The following is an 11,985-nucleotide window of genomic DNA, read 5'->3' on the forward strand; positions in this document are numbered from 1 at the left end:
AGATATTATAAGCTGCTACTAGCACTAACAGAGGCCGCCTTTCCGCCTCTAGGGGCAGACAGTTAGCTGCTACTAGCTGTTAACAAGAGTTTCCCACTGGTTTACTATCATTGATACCTTTAATAGGACCTAACGTCAAAAACCAGTCAACGATGTTTGCAGACTAAAAGCTACCTCAGTCCTGGACGGAGGAGCCGGCTAAGGCCGGCTCTTGTGCCCAGGACAGGCGTGCGCTACAACAGCTTGCTCTGAATGTGCACGTAAAGCCCTATGACATGACATCAAAAGTATTTGTTATGTTGATTTTAAAAAAAAAAAAATAAATAAAAAAAAAACATTTAATACATACTGCGATACAGAAATGCATAATCTGAAGGGTTTTTTTTTTTTTTTAAATATCCTACTTGTCTATTTAAAAATAAAATGTCATTTGTGTCTAGCCATGCATCTAATAAAACACACCAAATTGATATATCATGGCCGTAGCTAGCTCGGGAAAATCCGGAAGAAATTATAGAAACTTACCCGTTTAAGGAGTTTTAGACTATTAACTACTCAGTTGCAACCCCCCCCCCCCCCCCCCACACACACACACAACAAAAAATCCTAGCTATGACCCTGTATATATATATATATATATCATGGGCGTACATAGGGGGGGTTCGATGGGTTCGACCGAACCCCCCCTGAAATCGCCTTTTTTATAATTTAATATATCTGACATTGATATCTGACATTATTATATTTACTCAACATAGAAATATATGCCCAATATCTCTGCAATCTATTTTGGAACCCCCCTTTTCAAAATCCCATGTACGCCCATGTATATATATATATATATATATATATATATATATATATATATATATATATATATATATATATATATGAAGGAGGGTGGAGGGTGGTGGGGATTAGCATGACTAGTGGCCCGTGCACGCCCAAGGACTCGTACACGGTTTGTTTCCCCAGAATGCTCCAACCCCGGGGACCACCGCTGTTCTTGGCGGCCCTACATATATGTGTCACGGCAAATGATTACAAAAAAACCCATTACACACTGGCGTAGGAAGCGGGGTGGGGATATTTTGTAATTTTAAGTGTGTTAATATAAAAAAATTGTAATTTTAAGTGTGTTAATATAAAAGTGCCCCCCCCCCCCCCCTTCACTCTTTTTGGCACCTTCCTATGCCACTGTAAATACAGAGTGATTTTTATTTTTTAACAATTATTCTCCCTGTCAAGCACTATTTAAATATTCACAATATTCTGTTTAATTTAACGTAACAAGACACAAATAAAATATTGTGAACTGTTCAATATTGAGAAAATTACGTAGGGAGATAGTTTTGTTCTAAATTTGTGATATATATATTTAATAGCCTAAGTTCCTTCAGCAGATTGAATTTCTTTTAAAAACTATTTTTGACACGAATACAGACAGACAGACAGACAGACAGACAGAGACAGATATATATAGATAGATAGATAGATATAATACGCTTGTATTTAGGGGGAAATAACTTCTAAATATCGTGCCACTAACTTGACAATGGCACTTGGAACTCTGGGTAAAAAATATTTTTCGGAAAACAGAAAACCTATTCTGCACATGCTCAATATTTTGGGAGACACCTTTTTTATTTAAAATTTCAATCGACTGTATTTATTTTATTTTGTTTTATGAATTTCTGTATAATTTGTGAATCGTTCGATGACTTCATCATTTGCGGAATAGACAAATCCATAGCTGTTCAAGTAACACACAGGTTAGAACCCGTTCAGATGCGAGTTAAGTATCAATTGAACAATTATTTTTCGGCAAATTAAAATAAAATTCGACAATCTTTCTAAATTTATAAAATTGGCGAGTGGCAGATCTAGCCCTGGTTAAAAAATTGTAAATATAAAATTATATCTTGACTAGAAAAACAAAAATTGCATTTTCACCATCATGTGACCATGATCACTGTCAGTATCACCATGTCATGTTAGGGGCCGTCCAAAATTTTCACGAGCGTACAAACCGTACGGGGGGGGGGGGGGGGGGGGGGGTTAAGTGGCCAGTGTACACTTTGTTTGAAAATGAAAAATGTCGGATCAACACTTGGGGGGGGGGGGGGGGGTCAAAAGTGTACGCTTTGTACACTTGTGAAAATGTTGAAAATTATGGACGGCCCCTTAGCTGTTGGGTCTGGGGTACTTGGGCAATGTGTCCCCCAGGATTTGAGTTCATCAGACTCGGAGGGTTGGCAAAATATTTTGGGGGCGAGAATGTTAGGGATAGTCTCTCCAATAGTTTTTTTTAAATTAATTACATTCATTCTGGAGTACGTAATATATTGGTGTTATGTACACATTATAGAAGTCTAAAAGAAAGATGTATCAAGACATATTTCTGTAATGTTTATTATTATTTTGATAATTTCAAATCTTTGATAAGAAGTTTTTTGGGGGTTTTATGAGAAGTATATACATGTATATATGTTTTAAAGAATAGATTATTCAATTTAAGCACAAATATATAATATGTAGGCCTACTGTTGATTATTTCACTCAACACAAGTTATATAAAAAGACCATTTGTCCCATTAAAAACTTATGGAAATGAGCGATGTTGAATTATTTTAAATTAATATGGCGGAAATTGGGCGCCATTTTATAACACGTCTTTACTTTTTAAAATTTTAACAATTGGGACGAAACATACTTATAATGTTTATTCTTATCGGATTTTGGGAGGTTATGGGAGTTCCCCAGGTCCTGGCAAGAAATTAGCGTGTTCTATGCATGATCCGAACGGAACTTATTGCCCATGCAAACATGTCAGGCATAAGAGAATTGAATTCTGTGATTGGCGAAAATACTTCACAGGTCATTGGGATTACCAGGAAGGTGCAGAAATGTTTATACATGTACCATTTAAAAAAAAATAACATCTAATAATCGTTGCATCCCTAATTGTTGTATGGCCGTGAATGTGGTGAGAACCCTTTCCACTTCTGAGCCATCATTCTATAAAAATGTTTTTTGGTAAATTATTTCAGTTTGGTCTAACGTAAGAAGAAAAGTAAAAACAAACAACAACCAAAAATACAATTTTTGTGTGTAATTTACAAAACAAGCGGCTCAGAAATAACTTGTAGTATGAAAAAAAGGCGTTCCCTGTGGGACGGGCTAGACGCTCATTTTACACGAACATGGTATATGCTGTTCTGTTCATGGGAAAGTGCATATAAAAGACCCCTTGATACTAATCAGAAAGAGTATCCTTTTTAGCTAAACCAAACATTCCTTAATTTTCCTTTTTTCATTATATTTGTATCCTAATTCTGGGGCAGTATTTACTCAGTCGGTTGAGTACTTGCTTGAGGTGCTTGCATCGTAGGATCGAACTACCTCAGAGGACCCATTCAGCTGATTGGTTTTTTTTCTCGTTCCAACCAGTGCACCACAACTGGACAAAGGCCATGGTATGTATTTTCCTGTCTGTGTGATATCATTATCATGTACATGATAACCTCTTTTATTGCAGTTGAAGGATGTCTACAAAATTTTAATGAATGAATCTTTAGTTCAATACAGACATTTTCGGCACCAGCTAAAGTACCCAACTCCTGTTGATAATTTAGATACGGGAACAGAATGTCCAGCATGTTTTCAGGTAGGAGTATGAAAATTTATCTTTTTTTATCACTCTCCAGTCAGAATAGTTTAATGGATTATGCATATATGTTGCAACATGGGTACTAAGAGAGCAGATATCTTACACATTCAGTGGTAATTATTGGACGTCGGTGGTCATTGCATACTGCTTCAAATGTATATACACATATTCCTGTTTGTCATAGTGTTATTTTGAAATATTTAAAAGTATTTTACATATTTGACCCCCCAAAAAGCATCCTATTTTTATGTGAATGTTTAAAAACATTTTGTAAAATAACCGTTTCATTTACAAATTCAGCATTACTGTATAGTCAATTTTTATTTTTCAGAATCCAACAAAAATAATTTCTATGGATGCTGATTTTCAGCTTGTGCGGAAGTTTTCTTCTGGCAAATTATCTTCTGAACCGAAACATCTTGGAAAATTCTTTGTCTGTCAGGCTGATGTTGATGCTCACATTGCTATTTATTTAACAGTGCCATCCCAAGATAAGGTCAGTGGGATACATTTTATATTCTTCCTCTAGCTACTAAAAATAGGGAGAAGTGAGCAATTTCCAGAGTTTTTATTGGATATATATATATATATATATATTAGCAGAACTTTCATAATATATGCACAATGTAGTAATAGTTATTGTGGGTACAATCTAAAATTATCAAATTTACATTAATTATTGTATATAAAAATTTATATTTCCCTAATACTTGTTCAAAAGAATATAAATGGTAGACTTTCTAAATCAGACAACAAAGGGCAAATATATTGCACATAAAGTGGTTTGAATTTAAGTTTGTAGTTTATGAATGGTTTTTGAAGTGCTTTCAGCAGTTTGTATGATGTCAATAAATGTTACATTTGAAACATAACATTGACATCCAGTGTTCTCTGTTTTTATGCTAATATTTTAATATTTTTTTTAATTTTATTTTTTACCACTTGAACAAAACAGGTAATGATGTCAAAAGTGAAAAAGATGATACCCATTGTGTTACTTCACGCTTTTCTTGAATCAAACGAAAACAATGTTATACTTGACAGTTGTCTTAAACCTATGTTGGGTTTTTGCCTGGACTTTGAAATAAAAAACAAAGGGAAAACTAAAGAATTATCAGTTATATAGAGAATATTATTATGCATTACATTATAGATGATTTTCACGATCCTGAGCTAGTATAATGTTCTGTCATTTCCTTCTGCCATGTTGAATTGTAAAGTGCAAACTATCAAACTGCATTTGGAATGGTTTTGTTGGTTTCTATAACCAGTTTAAAATTAGTCAAGATAAATGTACAGACTGAAACCAGATTTAAAATGGTTTGTTGTAATAAATTAAAACTTTAGCAAACTGGTTTAAAACCAAAATCCTTTTCATTTTTCAGTCCTGTTCAGAATTCCAGGCTGGAAGTGCATTGAGGTCGAAAATAAAAAACAAGAAGCTGGATGAGACGGCAGTCTTTGGCTCTGCCTGTCGGCATTCTTTTCCTAAATTATTTTTTAACTTAAAACATGGTGAAAGGTATATTTTATTCTGTTAATGTTTTCATTATCAGTTTTGTTAATGTTTTTTTTATATACCATTGTTTATTTTTGGAGAAGATCATTTGTATTTTACAATGGAGGGCATAATCTTCTATATGTACTTAATTATAAAATAAAATTAAAGAATTTGTATGTTTGTTTTAACGGGTTTCACCATATTATAAAGCTGGAAGATAACTAATAAAAAAATATACTTATTCATTTCACTGTTAGTTGATGTTATAAAAATAAATATGTTATTTGAGATTTAATTTTTATTTGTAACAGGATTGGATACTCTAAATTTCTGGTTGAGAAACTGCGGGCAAAAAGCCAAAATCAACAATTGCATGCATTTTATGATATTGCATGCAATGGTTGCAAAACAAGGTGTCACATGCAACGTTTACTACCCTCATTTCCGACGTCTATTTTCGCCACAGCTGCTCAGACTCCAGTTCATATTTTCTTGGTTCTTGTCTGAATGTATAGCTCAGCTTCTATGGGTTAATTTCTTCAGAAAAACTGAGTTTCCCACGAATGCAGCGTCCATTACTGCTCTTTGCCTTTGTTTTTAAAATATATTTTGTTTTGATTCATGAGCACACTAGACCCAGTGATTTTTCACAATCGCGGAAAATGGAGGGAATTCCCATTGTGAAATGGAATTTACATTTGGAAATGGAATTACGATTTTCTGCGAAGTTAAAAAAATTAATGCTATTTTACTATTGCCACATGCTGTAAAACTGACGATTGACCCGTGCGCAGTACTATTGGCAAACACTAGACTGGATTATGCACTTCACGGTAAACCAAATGGTCACATTGGGAACCAGTCAAATACTTCGCGAACGTTAGTGAAACGTTTGCTGGCTGAACTTGGGGCTGGTTTACAGCTTAGTCTGTTGCGCCTGCGCAGATGGGACAGGTTTTTTTCCAGGAGTAAGTTTAGCCAGCGTTTTGTCGCCAACGGTTGTCTTGGAAGACCGATTTTTTGCTACACATTAAACCGAATGACCATTTCGGGAACCACCAGTCAAAATATGTTTGCAAACGTTTAGCAAAAAAAGGCTGGCTGAACGTTGCAATGTTACTTTATTTCTGCTGTGTCATGTGCATACTTCAATTTGCAGACAACGTTAGACTGTGAAAGAGATGATAAAATAAATGTGTACGTTTTGTGAGCCCTAAGCCCCGTTGAATAAAGCAGTGCACTTAATTGTTGGACAGTCATGCTTTATGTAGTTATTATAATTGTAGCCTTTACTCCTGATGTGATTTATTGCTACTAATATGTAGGCTTATTTTGATTTCATGACAAATAGCGACGCATGTCGACGTCATTCAATTTTCGGACCCTTTAATTTGTCACAACTTGTGTTAGTTCAATTGTTAATTACATATTGTAGTCTGAAACGGAAATGTAACGGAATTTACAAAAAGATGAAACGGAAAATAGCTTTTTTTATAAACGGAAAACCACCGAGTCATACTTGTTCTATTCTTGGTCCAACAATTTCACCAACTATATGCATTACAAGTGGACTACATTGCACACTTCTGTGGTAACAGACTCCGGCCCATAGAGCCGCCCCCCGCGTGCCCCCATTACTAAGTGTCTGTAGCTTTCGATAAACCCCCAACTCTTACTCTGTCAGTTCCAACGCCTACTAGTACTTTGTTTTGCAACCGCTGGCATGTCTACTTAAAAGCCCTTTAAAGGTAACCAGTTATTCACAGTTTTTAATTTCATATTTAAATCAGGTTAAATGAGGATTTTTAGTTGATGTTATTAAAATAAACATGTCATTTGAGATTTAATTTTTATTTGTAACAGGATTGGATATTCTGTATTTCTGGTGGAGAAACTGCTGGCAGAAACCCACAATCAACAGTTGCATGTATTTTATGATATTGCATGCCTACTTAAAAGCCATTTAAAGGTAACTAGTTATTCACAGTTTTTAATTTCATACTTAAATCAGTTAAATGTAGATTTTTAAAAATCTTGGATGGGGGAGGGTTTCAGTAGAAAAGCAACATATATTTTCACTGTTCAGATGTATTACAAAATTAGCTGATCTTCAGTAATAAAACTTTGAAAAGAAGTGACTTGATGTATTGTTGGGTTGGTTTTATTATTGTTATAAAGTAATAATAATAAAACTGCATGTTGCCTACTCTTTATACAGGAAGAGAACATTCTTTTTCATGGATTTCACAAGCATCTATAAGTAAGGCTTATGTTGTTGCTTACAATTCAGTGTTGGACAATTAAGAATCATGTAATATGTGTATCTAATTTGTATTCTGTACACAAGTAAAAAAAACTTACTTACACTACCACTGTATTTCATTCCAAATAAATATTTGAAACAATTGAAATAAATGTACAGATCAAGTAATATTAAATAAACAAATACTACTTCATTTTACATAAAATATTATCTAACATGTTGGTTAAACCGGGTGCTAATTCTTATTACATCAAAGTTTCTGAACCATAAAGGTGACAGTTATAATTCATATGACACAAACAACTGCGCAGCTTTCTCATTGCATGTACGTCAAACATTGTGAACCATGATACAAGTCAATGCCCAAATGAAAACTTTCACAGTTTGCATGTGCAGTTCATACATCAAGTGTAAAATGTCTGTTACTACTTGGCAAATAACTAATATTTATGTTAACACTAAAACGGATAATTATTTTAAGTTATTTACATTTAAGATAAGAAAACTATATACAATTAAAATAAAACATACTGTTACATAATATATTAAATTATAACTGGTATTTTTTTATTAAATATACCTCGATTCATTCACAGAAAAATAAGAAATATGACATTTTGGAAAAGGTCAACCTAGTACTTCCCATCTTCCATTGTTATGGACACAAGATGAATTGCCAGGTTAGTGATACAAGGCTAGCTCTGCCAATTGCGAATTTTAGGAACAATTGGCAAATTTTATTTTCATTTGACGAAAACAAAATTCAAGTAATAATTAATATTTGCTGGAAAATAACTGAGTTTTGTATTTTTGGATATAATTAGGCGAAATGTTTTGCACAGCCAGAGCTAGCCCTGTTATATATACTGTATACATGAGTTCTATATTTAAAGGCACATTTTTGGATTTCTTGGCTTTATAAATAATCTGGTGACTTCGTTTTTTCTCTACTGCTCACTATAAAAGAAAGTTTTGGTAACAAAATTAATCAATGTTTCTGGTGTTTGTTATTTGGCAACCAACTAAGAATATTTCCCCACAATAGAAATGAGAGAATGTGATCACATACATGTTACATATAGTTAATATTTAGGAATAAGATAAAATAATTCAGTCATATGTGACATGAACATTGCTTTAGTTTTATTGTGTTTTTACAGATTTTGTATAGTCCAAGACGAACATCAGGTGTTGGACTCACTGATGGTGAATGTCTTGAACGTCTGTGGTCGTATTTGGGCAAGTTTTCCAATATAACCAAAGAAATGACCCCAGAGAACAGGACGGATCTTTTGGTGGATGCTCTTATTTATTATGGTCATAAAATTAGAAATAAATTGGGTAAAGTATATTTCATTTTACTGTTAGTTTATAAAATGAAATAATCTTTTCAAATAGTTGATATTGGTAACATTGTCATCAAACTCTATCTGACATTTTAAAAATTATATACATTGGCTTATTGCATTATATGCGAAAAATGTTATGACAGATGTGACAGATATATCCTTATTTCATCTAATATATCTATTTGTAGATTTATGTGGGCCTACTTTATTGACATTACATATTGAATTATGGTTTATTTACATCCACGCTTATTGTTTCAGCTGGTTATTGAAGTAGCTTAGTTGATAGGCAGAAATATATTTGCTTCTTCATACTGGTAACAATGGCTGAACAATATTAATAAAGCTTTGGGAACATACTATCAAGCGTCCTGACCAGTGGTTTTTCTTTTGGTTAATTTAAAAAACAAAACAAAACAAACCCACCCATCTTCCTAAAAATAATTAACATTTCATTTCTTTTGCAGGATATTCACTGGTATTGAAGTATCAGAAGGCTCAGGCACTAAAAGAAACCAGTACAAAGCTGTTTGAAGAATCGCTTCAGCCATTCTCAGGTATCAATTAATGAGTGGAACAACCAGTGTACGACATGTAATTCTCTCTTGAAGTTAGTCTGACACTAGTTCACATTTTTAAACTAGGATGTAAGTATTTTATGTGTTGAAAATATAGAGTACAGCAATTAACTTCCATTTTTTGGTACATTCTATCTAGAACTGGACATTGAGAGAACTGGACATTGAGTTAAGCTTTTACTTATCTTGTCAGTTAGTTTTGTGAAGAAGAAGAAATGCGCAACCTGATTTTATTTCGCACAGTATTTTTGATGTTCATGCATTAGATTTTGTTTTATGTGAGTATATGTGGTTTGATTTTGGAATATTTTTCTTATTAGCACAATGTGTCACACCATCTGAGGTTCAGAAATGGTCTGATGATGAGAGACTTCAGACACAGACACAGATACGAAAAAATCAAAATGTAAATGAGCAAAACATGTTTATTCAAGTGTGATTGTATAGACATTTGTTTCTGCAAGAATTTTTCTCATCAAATTTAATTTTCCACAATTGTATTATAATGACATTCAGCAGCATTAAATGTAACATTTAATAAATTATTTCCTTATACTTTATTGTTTGTATACTCAGTATATCAATTTGATTTTTTCCCCCTGATTCTGCCAGTTATATCAAATGATGTGGGATGTATTGTCCTTTGATGAAAGACTTGCTCTTTAAAAAAAAAAAAAGGCATTTGGTTTATTCTGTATACTGTACCCTTTCTGTACTTAAGCTCAGTATGTTACAGGGACTACAACATTCCCATGGAAATTGCTAATGCATGTACAACTACCATTTCTCTTTGATTAAAATTTAGCATAAAATCCTGTCTCCTTTAAAACAACTTTTCCAAATTTAAATGATATGTCTGTGATATTTTGAATAGTTGATCATCTTTAATTACCTATATATAACAAAACAATTGTGTGTGGCTCTTTACAGGAGAACTATACACCTGAAGAGGCTTATGCAGTAAACCTGCGACAGTACCAACATTTTCAGTAAGTCAGAATTTACAATATTAATTATAGTGCAGGAAATAAATCGCATCAGTTTATTAGAATCCCATTTATTTTTACAATCTAAATTTAATATATTGATAAAGCCCACTGTGGGATACATTTCATAAATATATTGATTAATGTTCCCTAGAAATTGTGTTATTATTTAGGCCATAGAGATTGCGATCTCCTAAAGAAATTGCTGTGTCTTAAAAAGATTTGTAAAAAGTGTCTGTTGATAACCAGTATTATTTTACTAAGTGAAAACATATTTTTAATCCATTTGACTGGTGCAAAGGCAAGCTCTGATTGCAATATTAGTAATTTATTGATTTTGTTTGAGTTAATTTATTTTTATTTCAGGCAGTCACTCTTAATCTGTAATGCATCAACGAGATACGACATTGAAAAGAAATGTGCACGGTATTTCTCCATTGTTTCTTGTCTAACATTGTCACATCATACTTTACTTTTAATAAAAATGTAGTACCCATAAGATAGACAAATCTTTGGTAAAATATTTGGATCAAAAGTGTTTTAATATTAATAATCGACAGTGTCCCATTAAAACCCCTACCACAAATAATCAAATCTGAATCCTAATATGCAAAGTAATTTCAAATATCACTGAAGAGCTTTAAACATAATCAGGTATAATTTATTTTCAGAATTATAAAAGATCTTTCAAGATTTGAAAGAAATACTAATTGTACTAGATGGGACATGGAATCAAATCGTTTCCAGCTAGCTGCTGAATTGGCTAAATCAAAGGAGATCCTTTGCAGTCTTTCTGACCTTCACCAGTCTGTTTCAGAGAGGCGTTTTCTGCTGCAGCTGCTAAAGAAATATGCAAGTAAGTATTAAAAAATATCAATCATCTTTATATTTCATCATTTAATCGTAACACTGTCTTTGCAAGTTTAGTGTTTTATGTCAATGTGGGTTTTTTTAATCTTTATCGTAATTGTTTAATTTTTAGACTACGGTACTGGATTAATTTTTGACAAAAACCATGTTGAGTGTGTACAAGTTTATAATTTTTACTCATATATTCACTTAAATGTTTTATAAATAGTCAAATCCACTTAACTGCATAAGCCAAGTGCATGTCAAATGTATGCTCTTAACTGCAGAACACTGTTTGAATGCCGATACATGTATGCAGTTCATTTGTTTATACATGTATTGTAAAATAATAATAAATAAAATAACAGCATAAATGTAAGATTAAAATTTTTAATTTTGCATTGTTACAAATCTGCGGTTGTGTATGCTATTTCTAGCTACTAATAATATTCGCGGTGCAGTTTGTTGTACACAGCTTTTCCACAGTTCACACCTATTGTTCTGAGAGGTGTTGAGTAATGAATTGCCTTGTCCAAGTCTATCTTTCAGTGTTATCAAAGGCTATAAACTAATGTATGTGCACATAAAAATAACAATGGACTGATCCACTGCTGCATGACATTTTTTATATGTGTTCATATATTTGGGTGAGCTATATTTATTTAACTAAATTGCCTATCAGGCAAAAATGCTGCAATAAATGTATGGTTGTATTCTGCTTATTCTTGCCTTTGTTATTTTGGCAACTAAAAATAGATCATGGCAGTTAAAAAATTTTATATATATATA

The 11,985-nt window shown here is 32.9% G+C and overlaps 1 protein-coding gene across 3 annotated transcripts; it reads left to right on the forward strand.

Annotated features, from left to right (window-relative positions):
• The first annotated feature begins 3,512 nt into the window (after nucleotides 1-3,512).
• LOC121366761 lies at nucleotides 3,513-11,356 on the forward strand. 3 transcript variants are annotated; one of them, XM_041491082.1, is made up of 11 exons: nucleotides 3,513-3,667; nucleotides 4,002-4,166; nucleotides 5,056-5,192; nucleotides 7,035-7,140; nucleotides 8,031-8,114; nucleotides 8,595-8,775; nucleotides 9,251-9,340; nucleotides 9,682-9,767; nucleotides 10,292-10,350; nucleotides 10,714-10,773; nucleotides 11,019-11,343. In XM_041491082.1, exons 1-11 carry the CDS (start codon nucleotides 3,563-3,565, stop codon nucleotides 11,212-11,214), a joined length of 1,269 nt encoding a protein of 422 aa, XP_041347016.1. In that variant the 5' UTR covers nucleotides 3,513-3,562; the 3' UTR covers nucleotides 11,215-11,343. The 3 variants fall into 3 exon arrangements, with proteins under 3 accessions (XP_041347016.1, XP_041347017.1, XP_041347018.1); XM_041491083.1 differs by lacking the exon at nucleotides 10,714-10,773 and having other exon boundaries at nucleotides 11,019-11,356; XM_041491084.1 differs by lacking the exon at nucleotides 8,031-8,114 and having other exon boundaries at nucleotides 11,019-11,348.
• Nucleotides 11,357-11,985: the final 629 nt, after the last annotated feature.

The sequence above is a fragment of the Gigantopelta aegis genome, unplaced genomic scaffold, assembly GCF_016097555.1.
Source record: "Gigantopelta aegis isolate Gae_Host unplaced genomic scaffold, Gae_host_genome ctg7036_pilon_pilon, whole genome shotgun sequence".
NCBI lineage: Eukaryota > Metazoa > Mollusca > Gastropoda > Neomphalida > Peltospiridae > Gigantopelta > Gigantopelta aegis.

Excerpts from the sequence above, each read along its gene's own strand:
- LOC121366761 (XM_041491082.1), top strand. The coding sequence starts at position 3,563 with ATGAATGAATCTTTAGTTCAATACAGACATTTTCGGCACCAGCTAAAG. Across the intron at positions 3,668-4,001 it reads AATGTCCAGCATGTTTTCAG|AATCCAACAAAAATAATTTC; the intron begins GTAGGAGTATGA and ends TTTATTTTTCAG. Across the intron at positions 8,115-8,594 it reads GACACAAGATGAATTGCCAG|ATTTTGTATAGTCCAAGACG; the intron begins GTTAGTGATACA and ends GTGTTTTTACAG.